The sequence below is a fragment of the Crocuta crocuta genome, unplaced genomic scaffold (assembly GCF_008692635.1).
Source record: "Crocuta crocuta isolate KB4526 unplaced genomic scaffold, BGI_CrCroc_1.0 scaffold102, whole genome shotgun sequence".
Classification (NCBI taxonomy): Eukaryota; Metazoa; Chordata; class Mammalia; order Carnivora; family Hyaenidae; genus Crocuta; species Crocuta crocuta.
The window spans coordinates 12886654-12907716 of NW_027530019.1; the positions used below are offsets into that span (position 1 = coordinate 12886654).

The window sequence follows — 21063 nt, forward strand, 5'->3', positions numbered from 1 at the left end:
TACAGATCACTGTTTGCTGAGTTAATATAACATATATGAATTCATCCAGGCTCCAGATCAGACTAAGCACCCAGAACACTTCCACATGTATGAAAGGCAGACGGAGCAGTAGAGGTCGGACGGAACAAGCTAAGGCAAGAGTGCACAAATGCCAGCTGGGAGTGTGAAGAGCTGTGAAGTGAGGGCCCCTTGGGAGCCCAGGCCATGAGTGAACAGAGTTTCTGTGCTGGGAAAGATGAGCAACAGTCACTGAGTTACATTCCTCGGTGTTAACTAGGGAGGCCTGACAAGGAGGTGAGGATCCCACAGCTTACAAATTATTTGGATAAACAACCTTTTAAACTGTCAACATTCTGGGGCACCTGGGTGGCTCAGTCGGTTAAGTGTCTGACTTCGCTCAGGTCATGATCTTGCGGTTCGTGGGTTCGAGCCCCGCGTCGGGCTCTGTGCAGACAGCCAGCTCAGAGCCCGGAGCCTGTTTCAGATTCTCTATCTCCCTCTCTCTCTGACCCTCCCCTGCTCACGCTGTCTCTCTCTCTCTCTCTCAGAAATAAATAAAAAACATTAAAAAGAAAAACCTGTCAATTCTCAAAATGGGTACAATATTCAGCCCTTGTCACTGGTGAGAATTATGTAACTGGGTTCCCCCCTCATAATTTTTGGGACATAACCAACTGTGAATGTTTTTGTAGAAATGCAAAGAAATTTAGCCTTCCCTGAAAGTTAGGGTGGAGGTGTTACTTGTACTGGGTGCCTGGGTGGCTCATTGCTTAAGTGGTCAACTTCCACTCAGGTCAAGATCTCACAGTTTGTGGGTTCGAGCCCCGCATCGGGCTCTGTGCTGACAGCTCAGAGCCTGGAGCCTGCTGCTTCAATTCTTGCTCTCCCTCTCTCTCTCTCGGTCCCTCCCCTACTCATGTTCTATCTCAAAAAATAAAATAAACATTAAAAAAAGTATATAAACATTAAAAAAAAAAAAAAGGAAGATAGCTACAGCCAAAGTCGGCCTAGACCAACTAAGAAATGAAATATAGCTGTGCCTTTACTAAGCCAGCAGGGGAGCCTGCCATGGACGTCAGCTGACTAAGGATCCACAGGGCCAGGGCCAGGCCTGTCTGTGCAAATAGCCGTCGAGATCCAGGCTTAAGAACATAGGGAGGACACAGACAGCTAGTGACACACGCCTGGTGGATGGAGTCTGGCACCTCTGCTACAAAAGGGGACACCCTCCGAAGACAAGCTACTGCTCCTGGAAGCCAGCAGGAAAAGCCACAGAGCGGCTAGAGCAGAAGAAAACTACTCTGGGTTAAATTGGTGTCGTGAATGTGTTAACCAGATTAGGTCAATAGTGTTCAACAATGGACATATGTAAGTGAAAAGACTATTTTCATTTCTCAATGTTGTAGTCTGGATAGTTACAGAAATATTTATTATAAAAGTAGCACTTTATAAAAACAAAACAGAAACAAACAAACAAAAACAGAAGTGACTTAGATTAATAGCTCCAAGGTGTATTGTTTCAGGTAGGTGTTACTGCTATCTATACCTTCACCCCCATTTATTAAGCCATTTTAAGTAACTTCAAGTTCATTAATTTACAATGAGGGATAGAGCCCAACCAGGATGAGACAGAATGTGTTCCAAGTTAGAAAGGGACAGCATGGCTCCACAGTGATGTCTCCTGTGCAGCACCTGGGCTCCCCCATACAATTAAGGTTTTCTTCCTACACATCTGAACGTTACCTTTGGGATCCTCTGGCTACAGCTGATCTGGTCCCTTGATTCTCATGGCATGCTGCTTTGTTGCCTAGAAGGCTCTTTGTAGGCCTCCGTTATGCATGTGTGAGGTTCAGCAGAGCTGGCTACTCTGAAAGGCTGGGGACGCTTGTTTAAAGGAGGACCCGCCATTCCAGCATCAACTGTCCTTAATCCTACGACAGAGACTGTTTTCATTCTGGGGATGGTGAGTCCTAGAAGGTCATGGCCAAGAAGGAGATATCCTAAGTGGCTTCCTCTGAGAGTTTAACCCCAAGAGGGAGCCAGCTGGTCACTTGCTTTTTATCACATTTCTAATAGCTGCTCCATTTCCTCAAGGGCCGTTGTAAAATCATTCACTTGAGTGTTACATAATGTCTGCTGCTCTAGGAACCGGGCCCGCTCTTCTTCTTTCATCTTCAACTTTACTTTTAAGGCCTGCATGGAAAGACATTCAAAAAGAAACAAACAAAATAACACCCACAAAACTTTTGAGTCACATGAGAGACAAAGCCATCCCAGGACACTATGCTTCTCTCCCACTGAGGAAGACCATTAGAATACTGACAGACGTTGTCGTTTCTACCTCAGATTTGTACATCTACCCTCGTTTTAGGAATGGCCTCTCTCCTAGATCTAAATGGGAGCCATGAAATCCTCTAGGATCCAGCGTACTGTCTCATGATTCTTCTGAGCAATCCAAAGCAGTCCAGACCCAAGAATCGGGTTTTCTATTATAGGTTTCCTCGAGATATCAAGTTTCCAGAGCACAGCTTTCACATAGGCCCACCTCTTACTTTGAGCCACCCAGTGTTTGCACATTGCCTCAAGCTCAGTGGCGGTGAATGGTTCTGAGTCTTTAGAACAGAAAAACAGTCGGAAAAAAAAAATGGTAAAAACAAATGAAGTCTTGGAATCTAGTTGAGAGTAACACATCAATATTGGTTTTTTAATGTTGACAAATGTACTATGATAATGTATGATGTTAATATTAAGGGAGCAGAATTCTCTGTATTATCTTTGTAACTCTTCTGTAAATCTATTATTATTAAAACGTGGTTTATAAAAAATAAATAGAGGGGCGCCTGGGTGGCTCAGTTGGGTGAGTGTCCGACTTCAGCTCAGGTCACGATCTCCCGGTTTGTGGGTTTGAGGCCCATATCGGGCTCTGTGCTGACAGCTTGGAGCCTGGAGCCTGCTTCAGATTCTGTGTCTCCCTCTCTTTCTGCTCTTCCCCCACTCATGCTCTGTCTCTCTCTCATAAATAATAAAAACATTTATAAATAGATAGATAGAGAGAGAGAGAGAGAGAGAGAGAGAGATAAGAGAGAGTCCTCCACAGATCCACCTCTTGTGGTAGGAAATGGTAATCCTGCCTCAAGGTGACATCTGTCTCTCACCTGTAACTCCTCCATCTGCTTTTTGGCTGTTTCGTTAAAAAGCTTCAGCTCATCTTGTAAAGTTTCTAACAGCAACTAAAAGGAAGGTACAGCGTAGTAACAAATCTTTACTGAAATGTGAAAACTTGTTTTATGTACACTAATCTCTTTATACAAAATGGAAGTTGGTTAGATGATTGCTACCAAGTCTTCTGTTCACTCAGTCATGTATTGAGTGCCCCACTTGTGCCAGGCTCTCTACTGGGCACCCCAGAGGACCTCAATGTACAGGAAGGACAGATCACCCCACTTCCACATGCTCCATGTTACACAGGGGACAAAACACAGTAGCCACTGGAGAGGTGACTACTAGCCTGTGGGACTGGAGGAAGGCTTCCATCTCTGGCTCTAAAGACTTAACCCTGAACAACTACCTTCCTGCTTTGGGAGGGAACCAAAGAGAAGCCCAGTTTAATTCAGGCTGGACCTTTCCATCATATGGTTCTCAGTCATGGGTAAGGGGAGAAATTTGGGCAAGTGGAGAACAGAGAAACCAGAAAGTTCTCTATACAGGTTCATCCTGTTATGTGTCTTAAAGTAGCATATTTTCAACTCAGACTCACTCATCTATAAGCACAAAGTCGCCTTCCAAGTAAAATACGCTATTTTGAGTACACGTACACTGCTCTCTTCCACTATCATGGAAAACAAAGGCTGCTTCCTGGGGTTTGCTGGGCACACGGCAGAGACTTTCTTAGCTGTGCAGAGACCCATGGTCACTCAGCCCCTGCGTACTCACACCCGTGCCCTCACCATAGAGTCCGCGTGATCTGTGGTGGCTTCTTGCCGTGACGCCAGGGTCTCGCTGCCTAAAACTGATACAAACGACAAAGTCAGCCTTGCTTAGGGCACTGCACCTTAAACAGAAAGTAAAAACCCCTCCATGGACAAGTACAGGAATACTCATGACGGAGACTTCTCTGAGCGTCTGGCTGCTGACTCTCTCCTGAGTTTTCACCGTGGCAGGGTCTCCTACACCTACCCTCAGAGCTGTATTTTACCTCCCTCTGCTCTAGCTTTGGAAATGGTCAAAAATTCACTCACTCTTTTTCTCTTCAGCTCAGCAGAAAATCTGTCTAAAGGAAATGTAAAGTTTGGATTTTTCTGTTTCGTTTATAATACAAAAAACTATTTTTAAAAGCTTTTCAGGCTTAAAAAATTATTAGTTTTGGTAAAAGTAGTGCATATACATGATAGATTAAAATTATATGGTGACTATAAAGAACATATACTAAAATGCACAGGTTAATCAGTAGCATTCAAAGCCAATGTCCCCGAATTCAAAGAAGCCTGGGCCCCTTCACTGGGTATCCTCAGGCTCCTCAGCTCAGTCTGAGGCTCTTATACCATCTTTGAGCAATTACTTCCTCTACTTCCCTCTTTGCTACAGACTCTGCTTTCCAGGAAGAGGGTCAGACTAGAAATCACACTTAAGGGGCACCTGGGTGGTTCAGTGGGTTAAGTGTCTAATTCGTCTTGGGTCATGATCTTGCAGTTCATGAGTTTGAGTCCCGTGTAGGGCTCTGTGCTGATGGCTCAGAAAGCCTGGAGCCTGCTTCCGATTCTGTGTCTCCCTCTCTCTCTGCCTCTCCAACCTCACGTGCTCTTTCTTTCTCTTTCCCTCTCTCTCTCAAAAATAAACAAACATTAAAGAAAAGTCACATTTAACCATTGTATTCTGCTGATCAGCCAGGTTTAGGAACCCTTGACATAGCATCACCTCTGCCTTTTCCCACCTGGGAAATTTACCCTGTTTGCTCTCTGCCTTTAAAGAAATGAAATACTCCTAGTCTCTTTGCAAGGTCACACTTGTTGGCATCAAATGAATGGCACAAAGTGTTCAGATAAGAGATAATCCTCTCATCACAACCATTTGAAATTCTGTTGGTTAAAGTCAATATCACAAGGGAAGAAAGGAAAGCTCCCCCAGGGGCAGGTGGCTGGCTCAGTCGGTAGAGGATGTGACTCTTGATGTCTGGGTTAAAAGTTTGAGCTGCATGTTGGGTATAGAGATTACTTTTAAAAAAAAGAAAGAAAATCTCCTCCAAATCTTTAGGGTTTTGCTAAGCAAGCCCTGCCCTGAATGGGCCAGCTGATGCCATGCTAGGCTCTTTAACACCCAATCCACGATTAGCTCAGGAAGCGGCAGGTGCACGGACTCCTCGGAAGGCAGCTTGTACAGTCTCTTACCTGGGTTGAGGCCCTTGCTCTCCAACATTGCCAGACAGTTATCCTGAAACTTCTCCAGCAGCTCTACCTTTTGGGTCAGGTCCTTCAGTTCTCCCTGTTGGGGTGCCATGCAGACAGATGAGGTCCGGTCCACTCTGCGGGGGTGGTCTTTGTTGCCCTCACTCTTGGCCAGCCACAGCACGAGCCTGGTGTCTTCCCTTTCTGCCCTTGGGCTCCTGGGCATTGAAAGCCTGCTCCCACCCCAGGGGAGTCCCAACCCCGGGGCTCCCACCGCTCTGGATTCCATGCATTCCCCTGTGCGTTGACGATGGGGGCCTGGTGGGTCTCTTACCTGAGTTTCAGTCAACTTCTGGTGCAGCTGCCTGTTGACGGCCTCCAAGAGCTGGTTCTTATCCTTGAGCTCCTCCTCTGATTTCTGCTTGCTCGCTGGCTTGTAGCTGTAATGGTAATTGTGCTTACGTGAAGAGGTGGAGGTGTTAAGAAAATGGACTAAAGAGTCACACAAACAGGGTGAATCCTGGCTTCATTATATAGTGGTTTATGACCTTCAGCAAGTTACCTAACTTCTCTGAGGCTTGGTTTCCTCATTTCTAGAACTCAGGTAATACCCACATCTCATAACAGTATTGTGAAAAATAAGAGAGAATACATGTAATAATTCTTAGCACAGCTACTGATATGTAATAGTTAATAAATATTAGCCATTATCATCAATATTAAACTTTCTTTTCAATGCCCTCAGAGTCATTCTTGAATATTATTTTATCTTCATAACTTTTCAAAAAGATTTTATTATTTACTTATTTATTTTTGTTTTTTGGTTTTTTTTGGTCTATTTATTTTGAGAGAGAGAGAGAGCACGCGCATGCATGGGGGAGGGGCAGAGAGAGGGAGAGAGAGAATCCCAAGCAGGCTCCATGCCATCAGCATGAAGCCCAACATTGGGCTTGATCTCATGAACCAGGAGCTCGACCTGAGCCAGAATCAAGAGTTAGACGCCCAACCAACTGAGCCACCCAGGCACCCTTGTATTTTTTAGAGAGAGTGTATGAGTGGGGGAGGGGCAGAGGGTAAGAGAGAGAATCCTAAGCATGCTCCTCGGTCGGCACAGAGCCCAATGTGGGGCTTGATCCCATGACCCTGGGATCACGATTTGAGCCAAAATCAAGAATCAGACGCTCAACTAAGCCACCCAGGCGCCCTAAAGATTTTATTTTTAAGTAATCTCTACCCAACGTGGAGCTCGAACTCACAACCCTGATACCAAAGTCTCACTGTTCTACCAACTAAGCTAGCCAGGTGCCCCAATCTTCAGGACTTTTAAGACACGACCAAATAATAGATTTGGAATTAGAAACTACTTCTACCAACTTTCCAGCTTGAACTGAAGTCACTAACCAAATGCAATGCCTGAAGGCTCACACTCCTGTTGATGGGCAGTAGCTGGGTTTGATTTCCGATCAGCAGTGGTCCCAGCACGGAGCCCAGAGGGCTCGTCTGGCTCTCAAGACGGTAGCATCGCGGATCCTTGCCCTGACTGTGGTTCTCAAACCTGGCTGTGCTCCATCCCTGAAAACCCCACTCAGCTTTCTGAGATGGCACCCAGACTATACCACACTGCAAGAACCCTTTAAGGATTCTGGGGCACAACAGATTGAGATCCAGCGCCCTAAAATAGTAGCCAGCTTTCATTTGCCCTGATGCTCACCTCTTTCTCACATTCCTTCTGATGGCAGTGTCTGCAGCTTTTACTTGCCTAGAAAAGCAAAAACAAAGAAACTGGGATGTTAACTGGTCTCCTTGTGGTGATCATTTTGTAATATATACAAATATCTAATCATTATATCGTACACCTGAAACTAATATAATGTGTGTTCATAACATAACTTCAATTAAAAAAGGAAACAACAAAGAAATCAGAGACTTGTGGCATTGTTATGCGTGTCGTGAGCAAGGCAGAACAAAGAGCTTGGTTCTCTGAGCAAAGAACCAGAGAATGTATATGGTGCGAAGAGCAGACACTTGAGAAGCTCTGAGGGCCCATGCACTCTTGTGTCAGCCCAGACTCTTCATGGGGACTGGGCTCCTCTCCTGCCCACCGCAACCACGCGACAGACTTGCTGCTGCTCATAATGGTGTGATTATCTCATGTGAACCTCCTTTGGTGGGAACTGAGCAGAGCGAGGCACACACGCTTGCCTGGTTCCAGGCTAACCAAGCAGCCTCACCTACCCTGACCACCACTTAGGGCTGGTCTTTTTGCACACTCAGAGCCAAGCGGTGAGAAAGGAAAGAGTACCTCTTATCCTAACCCTTGCTGGGCCTCTTCAGAACTGACCCACTACTATGGGTCACTGACTCTGGCTGCCCTGTGCTTTCCAAAACCCTACTTTCTAAATCCGGACTTCGAGCAATTTCTAGCACTGGATACCAATGCTCTGACTCTCACCCGTTCTCTCGTCTTGGTTTGATGATTTTCATAACATCATTCTCTGAACCTCCTGAATGAAGCCTGGAAATATCCACTTCTTTGGATTTGACTGGTAATAGGCTCTTAGAAGGGGCTCGGGTCTGTGTGTCTGCAAAGGAAAGCGGGTGGGTGAAGACAAACACCGTGATGCTACAGCTGCCCCTCTACAACCAACAGTTCCCTTCCAGGTTGTCAGACACCTGGAGTTTCATTCTGGCCAATCTCAACGTGTGGCGATCAACTCAGAAGAATAAGACTTCGAGACTAATTGGGGATGGAAACCAAAACTCTTCGAGTGTGACAGGGCAGTGTGTTTGAGACAGCCAAAAGCTTGATGACGCAGCAAACTGAATGGCCAGAGGATATAGATGTGAAAGTGGAGGCTGATACGAGCAAAGAGCCAAACTCCAGGCAGAGTGGCCATCAGCAGGGCAAAACACAGCTGAACCTTTCATCCATCTCCAGTGGAATCGAACCACCTTCTTAAGCTCCTACACATCTGGTGTGCTCTCCCAAGGCTACACTCAAGCTGCTACGAGGTTCTCTTTGAACTGCTGCAGACATCTCCCTAAATATTCTGAGAGATGGCTTTGTGTCCCTAGTGCCTAGAGAGTAGCCAGCATATTAACAGAGGTTTGGTACCCACTTGCTGAATAAATGGAACACCTCACAGCTTCATGGGCTATTTCACACACCATTTCTAAACGATCTCCTCTAGTCTTCTTCTTCCCCACTTAAAAAAAATTTTTTTAGTGTTTATTCTTGAGAGAGAGAGCAAGTGGAGAAGGGACACACACACACACAGAATCCAAAGAGACTCCAGGCTCCGAGCTGTCAGCACAGAGCCCGATGCGGGGCTCAAATTCATGAATCATGAGATCATGACTTGAGCCCAAAGTCAGCCGCCTAACTCACTGAGCCACACAGGTGCCCCTTCTTTCCCCTTTTCATGCTGATTACCTTTACTGTCAGCCCTTTCAATTTTTAAATTTAGAGGTTCCCTAGTTGACATTCCGTTCTGATCTTGCTAGCGTACTGCCACTACCTGAGAAGTGGCCCTGCCATGACACGCTTCTGCCCCAGAGAGGAGCATTTCCCCTTAGTCCCTATGCCAGCCCTCCACCACAGGCTTTCTACCATTCACAGTCCATGGCAAGTTCAAGTAACATGTCTGGAGTTATACCCTGCCTCTCCACCCCTATCCCCCATGGATTTTCTAGTTTAAACCAACCTTCACTTTGTTCATTGTAAAATGGCTCCTTCATCTTGACCTAAATTAAGGGCGGTAACAAATCAAGTTCAGGAAATGAGGTATGAAGCACTGGATCACAGGGGTTAGGAAATTGTGTATCTGTATTTGACACAGATTTTGTTGTGATGACTTTAGCTGCACAACAGTTTGGAATAAATATGATTTCTCAGACTAACAAATCATTTCATTTATAGGTATACTCACAGGGCACTTACACCCTATTTTCCATTCTTTTACCCACAAAGCAATGGTTAAAACGGTTCTTTTGAAACCTCTGTCTGAAGTAAGCATGTTATTTATTTTTATTAAAATTTTTTTTAACGTTTATTTATTTTTTGAGGGGCAGAGAGTGGGCAGGGGAGGGAGAAAGAGGGAGACACAGAATCTGAAGCAGGCTCCAGGCTCTGAGCTGTCAACACAGAGCCCGATGTGGGGCTCACATCCACGAACTGCGAGATCATGACCTGAGCCGAAGTCAGACACTTAACCAATGGAGCCACCCAGGCTCCCCTTATTTATTTTTAAAGTAGGCTCCACACCCAATGCGGGGCTTGAACTCAAAACTGAGCTCAACAGTCACATGCTTCACCACGTGAGCCAGCCAGGTGTCCCAGCTCTTTGTCTGAAGTAAAAGGTAATCCTGGGGGAACATACTTACATCCTCCTTCAAGTATAAAGTTATACACAATAACAAATCTATCCCATGAAAAAGGTGTTAATAATAAATTGATCAAAATCAATGCTCCTCGTTAACTGGAATCAGTTCCAGTAATCCGTACTTGCTAGAACCTAAGGACTGCACTGTAGGAAAAACTTAGCAGGACTTAACAAAGACCGTCTTCTTGAAATGAGAGGCGCTAAGGAGGGGAACTGGGTGGCTGGTGTCAAGTAAGGGAGACTCGTTCTTCACCGCATATTGGTTTCTAACTTGGGATTTTTTACATATGTATGTTACCTAGTTGAAAAACTAAAACTTAAAAACAAGTTGATGTCCAAAATCAAAACAAAAAACCTAAGAGGATAGCCTTAAAACCTTAAACTGTTTAGGTCACATATGATCATAAAGCTGGGACAGGGATAGAAAGCTGAGATGAAAACTTCTAACCTGTCTGGGGAGAGCCAGTCACTCTCCACCCAAGTCACTGCTCTCCAAGGGAAAGGCAGGGTAAGGAGGCGAGGCTCCAGCTCCCCCAGGGACTCCTAGGTCCTACTGAAGCCAGATTACCATTTAGGTGTTCTTTTTTTTTCTTTTTTTTTTTTTTAATGTTTTATTTATTTCTGAGAGAGAGCGAGAGAGACAGCGTGAGCAGGGGAAGGTCAGAGAGAGAGGGAGTCACAGAATCTGAAACAGGCTCCAGGCTCTGAGCTAGCTGTCAGCACAGAGCCCGACGCAGGGCTCGAACCCACAAACCGCAAGATCATGACCTGAGCTGAAGACGGACACTTAACCGACTAAGTCACTCAGGCGCCCCCCATTTAGGTGTTCTGAGGCCACATGAGACAAACAAAAAAACCCTTTAAACCTTTGGAGAAAAGACTGGTTACTTCACAGATCAATCCCGTTACTGCCCATCCACCAGCGGCACAGAGTCTCCTGGAAAGTAGTCTTAATAAATCTGTTTCAAAACTTTGCATAACAGGTTCTGAGGTCTGAAGTTTATGTCATGCTATGGTCTCCAGACGGGGCAGCTGAACAACTGCAGACTGCAGGAGATGCCTCTCAACCACACGCCCAGTAACACAAAGCAAGATGTCAAAGCAATCAAAAACTGTTTTTAATCTTACCTTTTCCCCCAAGGTTGTGGAAAACTCTAGCAAGGCCTGGTCCCTCTCTCTCATTTCACCCCCAAAACATTGAGACCATACTACATAAGAGACACTGTGCAGATACAAATGTGAACTAGACGTGGTGTAAAGCCTAGGGCCACCCTCTAAGAATCAGGCTTCTCAAATGACTCTCCTCTCTCCCTGGTAACAAATCGCGTCCCGCCAGAGAGCCCAAATCTGGAAACAAAACGAGCAACTTCTTAACAGGGGATTCGTAGCTTGAGGAAATAATATTGTGAAACAATCAGCAATTTAGACAGCCTGGTTCCGGGGAGTTAGCATTTTGTCAGAGCCAATGGAATGCCCTCCCCCTTTCCGGGACACCGATCTAAGCCCTCATATTCCTAAACTAGACCCCCTCCCCTGGTCCGCAGGGCGTCGTTGATACCCACCTGTAGGCAGGCCGCCGCTCTGCACAGCGGGGGGCTGCATGGTGTACACCGTCTTAATCACGCTGGTCATCGTAACGAGGCGGCAAGGCCGGGCCCTGGAAGGTGCGAAGCGAATGTCAGCCTACGGTGGGCCAGGGAGCCCGAGCAGGTGGAGGGCACCGGGAGAGCGCGACCGGGCCTGTCCGGGCCCGGGGAAGAAGTCGGGAGAAAGAAAATTCTTCATTCCCAGTCCATCCCGCCCGCCCCCAACATCCAGCCCCGTTTCTCGCCCCGGGAGAACCAAACCCAGGCGCCTGCAGCTCCTGTTCGCAGCCCTTGCCGCTCTGGTTCAAATGCTGCTCCACAGTAACTGCCGCACCAGCGACCTGGTCTGCCGCCGGGCTTTCAAATGGAAACTTCCGGTGGCCGGGAGGGAGGGGTTGCGGTGCGCTCCCTGTAGGCGGCCATGTTGTACGGATATCAGTGCCCTGGGCCACGCCTTCGGGGGCTGCCATGCTGTACGGCATGTCAGAACAGAGGCCAGAGCCTAGGCTTCCAGGCTTTGGGTGTCAGAGCCCCCAGGTCTGGGCGGGGGAGGGGATTGGTGCGTTTTACGGGCCTGAAAGGAGCTATGAGCTGCTAGCGTCATATTCCTGGCTTGAGACGCAAATGCGGTCGTGTTTAGAGTCCATGTCACAATCCTTCTCTTTATTTTGTCCATGATTGTTAGGGAGATTACCTGTTGGCTCACTAGCGACAGGGCAGAGTATTTGGATAGGTAGAGTGGTGAGGTTTAAAGAGGATCTGTGTGCAGAAATATCTCCGGCATTTACCCTCAGGCCTAACGTTAATAANTCTTCAACAACCTGGGGCTTGAACTTGTGACCCTGAGATCAAGAGCCACATTCTCTACCAACTGAACCATCCAGGCATCCCAACACTTATTCAGATTTTAAGAGGAGATTCAGAGCTACTCCTAGAGAACAGGAGAGGGTGCTCAAGCTTTTAAAGCACTCATTCATGTCACTTGATAAATATTTTTTGAGCACTAGCTGTGTGCCAGACCACTCTTCTAAGAGGACAGGTGGGGGCGGGGCAACAAATACCCAAACTGACTTTGGCTCTGCCCTCCTGGAGTTTACAATATAGAAAATGGTAAACAATCACACAAACACTAGTTACACCTCAACTAAGTGGGGGGGAAAATCAAATAAATACATATTTACCATTGTAGTAAAACTATGAAGGGAAAGCACAATGTGCTATTGATGTGGGAAACAAAGACAAATGAAAAATTAAATTTCCTTACTGCCAACAACCCTTTGACAAGTCCTTGAAATAGGGAGAGTGACATTCCTCTAGGAATTTAGCTGCCTCAATGATGACATTTGCTACAGGCAAAAGGCAATCTCAGCTTAACATTACCTGACCTCTAAGATCCTGTACGTCTACTCTAACATATAAAAAAATTTCTTTGGTAGCCTAAGTGTCCATCAACAGACGAATGGATCAAGAAGATGTGGTTTATCTATACCATGGAATACTACATGGCAATGAGAAACAATGAAATCTGGCCATGTGTAGCAACATGGATGGACCTTGAGGGTGTTATGCTGAGCGAAATAAGTCAGGCAGAGAAGGACAAATATCATATGTTTGCACGTATAGGAGGATTAGGAGGAACTTGACGGAGGAACAAGGGGGAGAAGAAGGGGGAAATGGTGGGGGAAAGGGAGAGAGGCAAACCATGAGAGACTCTTGAATGCTGAGAACAAACTGAGGACTGATAGATGTGTGTGTGTGTGGGGGGAGATGGGCATGGAGGGGGGCACTTGTGGGGATGAGCACTGGGTGTTATATGGAAACCAACTTGACAATAAACTATTTGTAAAAAAAAATTTCTTTGGGAACTTCCTTTATCTTTATCCCCGCCCCCAGTGTATGTTAGCAATCATCCTCCAAGCATATGGCCCACTGATAGACATCTGAAGGGTATCATGACTGAGATTTTACTAAACAGTAATAAATGACCTTTTCCTAACAATCCCAGGCTCAGAATCCTGGAAACTTCCAAGATTTTCACAATACCTTGGAGGCTTGTGCTATCCCTAACCCCTCCCAACTTGAACGTATATAATCAGCCACTCCTCACAACCTCAGTGCAGCTCTCTCTGCCCCAAGTCCTGTCCCCGTGCTGTAATAAAACCACCTTCTTGCACTGAAGATGTCTCAAGAGTTCTTTCTTGCCCGTTGGCTCTGAACTCCAAAGTTTTCTAAATCACTGTGACAGAGAAAGCCAGGGAAACTTGATTGAAATTGGATACCGAGGGAAGACACCTAAGATGATGCTTGATTAATGAAAGGTGAGTGGGAGTTAATCTGATGAACAATGGGGGTGGGCAGTGTAGGGGATACAAATGCAAAGTCCCAATTAGGATTGACTAAGTGACGGGGCACCTGGGTGGCTCAGTCAGTTAAGTGTCCGACTGCGGCTCAGGTCATGATCTCATGGTTCGTGGGTTTGAGCCCCGCCATTGGGCTCTGTGCTGACACAGCTCATAGCCAGGAGCCTGTTTTGGATTCTGTGTCTCCCTCTCTCTGTGCTCCTCCTCTGCTTGCACTCTGTCTCTCTTTCTCTCTCTCTCTCAAAAATAAATAAATGTTAAAAAAGAATTTTTTTTAACCAGCCAAGAGGATAGAGTGGCATGGCAGTCTGTAGTCTCCTAGAATTTATTTGAAGGTAGTAGGGAGGGAGAAGGAGGAAGAATTAGACTTGTATGGTGACTACTGTAGAAGGCAGAACTAAGCCCACTGAGTGTTAAATTTTGGGAAGGAGACTAATTCAGGTTTTTAAAATTTGCTCATTACTACAGCAGTATCTTATGACATGAATTATCCAGCAGAGGCTTGATGGTCATCTCGGTAATACTGCAGGAGCAATCACTGTTCTGGAAGAGGCCTGATCAGTCGTTCTTAGGGGCATTTATAATTTTGTGACCAGCCAGCAGACTGGTAGTGGGGACTTGCAAATCTTCCCTAAAAGGATGAACTACTCCAAGAACTGCCTTCCTGCCTTCCACAGCTAGAAAACCCGACAAAACACGTAAGATTTTTCAGACATTAAACAAGCAACAAGTCTTTCTCTNCATTGGGCTCTGTGCTGACACAGCTCATAGCCAGGAGCCTGTTTTGGATTCTGTGTCTCCCTCTCTCTGTGCTCCTCCTCTGCTTGCACTCTGTCTCTCTTTCTCTCTCTCTCTCAAAAATAAATAAATGTTAAAAAAGAATTTTTTTTAACCAGCCAAGAGGATAGAGTGGCATGGCAGTCTGTAGTCTCCTAGAATTTATTTGAAGGTAGTAGGGAGGGAGAAGGAGGAAGAATTAGACTTGTATGGTGACTACTGTAGAAGGCAGAACTAAGCCCACTGAGTGTTAAATTTTGGGAAGGAGACTAATTCAGGTTTTTAAAATTTGCTCATTACTACAGCAGTATCTTATGACATGAATTATCCAGCAGAGGCTTGATGGTCATCTCGGTAATACTGCAGGAGCAATCACTGTTCTGGAAGAGGCCTGATCAGTCGTTCTTAGGGGCATTTATAATTTTGTGACCAGCCAGCAGACTGGTAGTGGGGACTTGCAAATCTTCCCTAAAAGGATGAACTACTCCAAGAACTGCCTTCCTGCCTTCCACAGCTAGAAAACCCGACAAAACACGTAAGATTTTTCAGACATTAAACAAGCAACAAGTCTTTCTCTTTCAAAAATAAACATTAAAAAATGTTTAAAAATTTTAAAAACTTTTTTTGTTCATATTTGAGAGAGAGACAGAGCAAAAGTGGGAGAGAGGCAGAGAGAGGGAGACAGAAAATCCAAAGCAGGCTCCAGGCTCCGAACTGTCAGCACAGGGCCAGATGCACGGCTCGAACTCAAGAGCCATGAGATCATGACCTAAGCCGAAGTCGGATGCTTAACTGACTGAGCCACCCAGGCAATATTGCCGTGTTAGTAATAGGTTAACTCAAAGCTAGAATAAAGGCTGCCCTAACAAAGCTTAAAACCAAGCCTGGAAAGGATCAAACAATTCAAAGATTTTAACTAGACCCCAGAACAAAGCCCAACAGTATTTCTAGGGACATAAAGCTTAGCACCCAAAAATGTAAAATTCATGACGTCCACAATCAATCCAAAATTACTGTGCATGCAAGGTGGTAGGAAAATAGGACTCACAGCCAGGAGATATGATAGAAACAGACTGGGAAATATCTTAGAAATGATGGAATTAGTAGACAAATACCTTAGAATGACTATTTTAAATCTTATAAAAAATATGAAGGGGGGTGCCTGGGTGGTTCAGTCGGTTAAACATCCAACTTCATCTCAGGTCATGATCTCATGGTTTGTGGGTTCAAGCCCTGCATCGGCTCTGTGCTGACAGCTAGCTCAGAGCCTGGAGCCTGTCTTTGGATTCTGTGTCTCCCTCTCTCTCTGCCCCTCCCCTGCTCATGCTGTCTCTCTCTTTCTCTCTCTCTCTCTCTCTCAGAAACAAATACAAAAAACATTAGGAGAAAAAAAAAAGGATTGACTAAGTGAGGCTGACAGAGGGGAGGAAAGTGGTACAGATAAAGCCAGGGAGATAAGAAGTCAAATAGCAAGCTTTATAGGCCAAAGGTAAAGAAATTAGATTTTATCTTTTTTTATATATATTTTTTATTTATTTCTAGGAGAGAGAGAGAGACAGCGTGAGCAGGGGAGGGGCAGAGAGAGAAGGAGACACAGACTCCGAAATGGGCTCCAGGCTCTGAGCTGGCAGTCAGCACAGAGCCCGACGCGGGGCTCAAACCCACAAACCGCGAGATCATGACCTAAGCGAAAGTCGGACGCTTAACCGACTAAGCCACCCAGGCGCCCCAGAAATTAGATTTTATCTTAAGAGTAATGGGAAGTCATTGAAATATTAGAGCAGTAGAGTGTTACTCATTTTATATTTTAAAAAGCTCACTCTGGCTACTTCATGGAGAAGGGATTGAAGGGCAAGGGCAAAACTAGGGACATAGCTGGGAGGCTACTGTAATCATTCAAATGAGAGAGGATGGTGGCTTGGCGGTGAGGCTGGTGGTAGCAGTGAGGGTTGTAGGGACTGCTTCTAGGCAAACAGCCTTGAGAGATGGAATGTGGAAGGGCTCACCGCAACGACCTGAGTACAGGCAGGCCCATCGGGCAACCCACCTCCAGATATCCATAGGCCCTAACTGACCAATGGCTGCTTACAACTAGGCATGGTGACCAAATATGGGAAAATTCCATAGTCCATATACCTCTATACCTTCTGCCTTTAAAAACGCACCCCCCCCGCCCCGCCCACTCCCTAGTTTCAGACAGCTTCTCACTGCTCCTTTGCAGTGTATTCCATAACCTTCTAGCTCCTTCGTTCTGCTTCAGGTGAATCCTTTTGATGAGGGAGCATGAGGCAGGTTGAGGGCAAAATACAGGCCAGCACCCACCCCCAGGTGGGATCTGTGTGATATTCCTCAGACACTCCCAGCTACCCAAGAACAAAGGCAAGGGGTTTAAGTGCTTGTCATGGTAAAGTGCGAAACTAAGGCAAATGAAAAATTAAATTCCCTTACTGCCTACAGCCCATTGACAAGTCCTTGAAACCGGCAGAGTGACCTCCCTCTAGGAACTCAGCTGCCTCAAGGATGACACTTTGCTGGGAGCAAAAGAAAACCTTAGCTTAACATTATCCCAACCTCAAGGATCCTGTAAGTCTACTTCCTTTATCTCAACTGCTGCAAGATATGTGCCAGCAATCATACTCCAAGCTTATGGCTTCTGATATGCATCTGAAGTGTCTCTTGACTGAGGGTTTATTAAATGGTAATAAGTGGTGTTTCCCTAGCAACAGGTAGCTCTTCAAGGTCCTGGAAACCTTACTTCCAAAATTTCTTAGAGACTCACTCTATCCCTGACCCCCTCCCTACCTGAGGGTATGTAATGAGTTACCTATCAGGACGCCAGTGCAGCTCTTCCTGCTCATGGATCCTGTTCCCGTGCCTTCATAAAATCACCTTTTTTGCACCAAAGACGTCTTCAAGAATTCTTTCTTGGCCATTGGCTCCGGACCCCATAAACCCAACATCACCCCCTAAACTTCATCACTTTCACTGCCCATGCCACTGGCCCCACATTTGGGGGCCCCAATCTGATTGAACAGAGACCCCATTTAGACACCACAGGATGGAAAGGAAGCAGACACATTTAAGAGAGCTTTTGGAGGGTAGAATCTCAAGACTCAGTGTTGGATTGGATATGGGGGAAGGAGGGGCAGGGGAGAGGGGGAGCTTAGGGATAATTCCTAGGCTTGAATAACTGTGGATAGAGTTACTATTTTGTGTTGCTGGGAGATTGAGAGCTTAGTTTTGAACATGGTAAACTTGAAATGCCTCTCAGACATTCAAGTGGAGCTGTCAAGTAGGCAGTTTGAAATAGGCTTTGAGCCCAGAGGAGAGTCTGGGTTGGAGACAGACTCTTAGGAGTCATGGGTGTACGGATATATTTGGGGGGAAAAAAAGACAGGAGGCAACTGGGTGGCTCAGTTGGTTGAGCGTCCAACGTCAGCTCAGGTTGTGATCTGGAGGATTATCAGTTTGAGCCCCGAGTCAGGCTCTGTGCTGACAGCTTGGATCCTGGAACCTGCTTCAGATTCTGTGTCTCCCTCTCTCTCTGCACCTCCCTTGCTCATGCTCGGTCTCTCCATCTCTCAAAAATAAATACACATTTAAAAAAATAAAATAAAAGTTGAGATATTGAATGAGATCACCAAGGGAAGAGGTATACAGAGAGCTTTAGGGCTAAGGATAGGGATATCAGCATTTAGAAGTTGCAAGGATAAGGTGCCAGCCGAGTAACCTGATAAAGAGGTGCCACAGAGGTGACAAGACAACACAAAGAGGGTGGTGTTTTAGAAGCCAGGACGTGGTAAGCTGCCGAAGGAGGGAGTGGTAAACCGTTGAAAATAATCGGTAAAAAGTCATTGGCAAGTATGGCGAAAGGAACTCTGGCAGAGAGGTAGGTCTGAGTGGAAGCCACACTGAAGTGGGTAAAAGAATACATGAGAGATGAGGAAGCAGGGACGGCAGGTGTAGACATTAGAGAATTTGGGAATGGAGTAGGGTTTTCTTGAAGATGCAGCTACTAGTAGATACATGTGCTCATGGGAATGAGCCAGCTGACAGGAAGAGAAGGATGCTTCAGCGGGGAAAATGGATGATCAAAGGAGCAAAGTCATACCGAAAGGGGGAAGGAAGATGTAATCTGGAGTAGCAGATTTTCAAAATCTTTTTTGTTGCTGTTCACCCACTTCCAAAAATAATTTTAAAAAACAATGTACCTTCTCACCCGTTTTTAGTTGATGCCTACATTTTTTCATGATTTTAAATATTTGTGAAGGACCAACGTTCTCCCTGTTTTATGCTTTGTAGCTCTTTATTAATTTCTTTTCTTTCTTTTTTTTTTTTTTTTAAGTAGGCTGTGTGCCCAGCACAGAGCCCAATGTAGGGCTTGAACTCGACCCTGGGATCAAGACCTGAACTGAGATCAAGAGTCGGATGCTTAACTGACTGAGCCACCCAGGTGCCCCTGCTCTTCGCTCATTTCTACGAATCTTTCCTTTTGGTGTTTCCTTTTGGAGAATTGCTATTGCCATGCCTTCAAGTTCACTAAACTTCTTTCTGCAGTGTTTAAACTATTGTTAATTCCATCCAGTGATTTTTTCATCTCAGACAGCTCTGGAAGATCAATTTTGTATATTTTTAAAAATATATTCCAAGTCTCTACTTAGTTATATGAACACATGGAATATAACTACAACAATGTTTTTGCTAATTTTCACATAGGTATTAGTTCTGGGTTGGTATCAATTAATTTTTCTCCTCACTATGGGTCATATTTTCCTCCTTCTTTGCATGATTAGTAAGTGTTTTATTAGGCCTCAGACACTGTAAATTTTGGTTTTGGATGATGGTTATTTTTGTATTTCTGTAAATATTCTTGATGTTTGTTTTGGGATACAGTTACATTACTTAGAAACAGTTTCATCCCTTCAGGTCTTGCTTTATTTTATTTTATTTTATTTTATTTTTTTCAGGTCTTGCTTTAAAATGTATCAGATGGGAAAAAAATTATATGATGGGATGAGCACTATTTAAACTAGGGCAAACAAACAAACAAACAAACAAACAAGCAAACTAGGGCTAATGAGTCCCCACTATTGAGGCAAGACCCTTCGGAGAACTCCAAACAATGCTCCATAAATTATAATGTTTTCCAGTCTGGCTGATGGGAACAGGTACTACTCCAGTCCTCTATGACTATTGGCTACTGTTCCCTCTAATCATTTTGAATGGTTCTTTCCTTAGTCTCAAGTAGTTTCCTCACATTTACACGATGATTAGTGCTCTGCTGAATATTCAAGGGGGGCCCTTTGCAGATCCCCAGAATTCTGTCTCTGCACCTTTTTTCTCTCTGTCCTGAGCACTGTAGTTTGGGTTGCCCCAAACTTTGAGCTACCTCTTCAGCTAAAGGAGTCTGTATGGCCCTGTCTGGATTCTCCTTCCCTGCAATATGTCCTGGAAACTCTTAGGTAGTAAGCTGAAGCGATCACAGGGTTCACCTCATTTGTTTCTTGTCTCTCAGGGATCACTGTCCTTTGTTGTCTGATGTCCACCATCTTAAAAACTGTTGTTTCATAGTTTTTCTGTTTAGCTGGTTGTTTCAGGAAGGAAGGTAAATCTGGTCCCTGCTACTTCATCTTGTCTGAAAGGGAAAGTTGTATATGTACTCTAAATGTATTTTTGTTCAATCTATAGAGTTGCAGATTTAAACAATCCCATTTTTGGAAAATGTCCACTGTATATTGTACTTGCAAAGGCTGTCTTCCGTCAACCCCTTCAGCCAAATCAGACTGACTTTCTTTCGGAAAAGTCTGATACTGTCTTTCAGTTCAAACAAATGGGGTTAATATCCATCCTGTGTCAACCTCTCACTCTTGGATTTGAATTCTTAAGTGAAGAAGGCACAGAATTGAGCCACAAAGCTGCCCCCTTCAAAATTTCTCATGAAAGGTCTTAGGTTTTGCTCTCTTAGGGACTTCCTCAGGCAGAGCAATCTCAAGCAGTCCTTTTATTTGTTTTTGTTTTTGTTTTATTGCAGAGTGAGGTACCAGAATATGATTGAGAAGAGGGGGGTCAACTGGGAAAGTGGAGGTCAGGAAGGAGATTGACTGACCTAAGGCTCCTTCTTAGGCTGACCAACACAAGGAGAAGGAACATATGAAGGAGGAGGCCCTGGAAATCGATTCTTTTAAAACTATCTGTGCCTACTTACCTTCTAGAAAGTGTTCATGTCCCTGTAGGAAGGTAAGCCCCAGTTTAAAGGCCTCTGATGCAAAATGTGTGAAGCCATTGATGAAGCCATTATTGCTTCCTTGGTTGTAATAGAAGGGATGGGAGAAAAGCAGGCAGAAGCAGAGGTAGGTAGGTTGGGGACTTGATCCATGGAGCTGAGGAAATTTCTATGTCATGCCTCCATTTTCTTTATGAAGAACGAGTTTTTTGTCTACTGAAAGTGAAGGTACAGGGAGGTGAAGGGCATCAGATGTTTGAGGAAGCAAGAGAAAATGTTAAATGGTCATTTCAAAAGATGGAACCTAGTAACTAGAGGTAGGCAGGGCTGAGGGTCCAGTGAAGGCTGGTGGTC

At 45.2% G+C, this 21063-nt stretch overlaps 1 protein-coding gene across 2 annotated transcripts; it reads right to left on the reverse strand.

Moving 5' to 3' along the window:
• Nucleotides 1–1412: 1412 nt before the first annotated feature.
• On the reverse strand, nucleotides 1413–11918 carry KNSTRN (kinetochore localized astrin (SPAG5) binding protein). Of its 2 annotated transcripts, XM_077764687.1 has the most exons (9): nucleotides 11611–11918; nucleotides 11326–11420; nucleotides 7834–7963; nucleotides 7093–7140; nucleotides 5716–5833; nucleotides 5385–5478; nucleotides 3948–4009; nucleotides 3156–3230; nucleotides 1413–2193 (listed from the first exon to the last, which is right to left on the reverse strand). In XM_077764687.1, the coding sequence occupies exons 1-9, from the start codon at nucleotides 11829–11831 to the stop codon at nucleotides 2062–2064; spliced, it is 975 nt and encodes a 324-aa protein (XP_077620813.1). In that variant the 5' UTR covers nucleotides 11832–11918; the 3' UTR covers nucleotides 1413–2061. The 2 variants fall into 2 exon arrangements, with proteins under 2 accessions (XP_077620813.1, XP_077620814.1); XM_077764688.1 differs by lacking the exon at nucleotides 3156–3230.
• Nucleotides 11919–21063: the final 9145 nt, after the last annotated feature.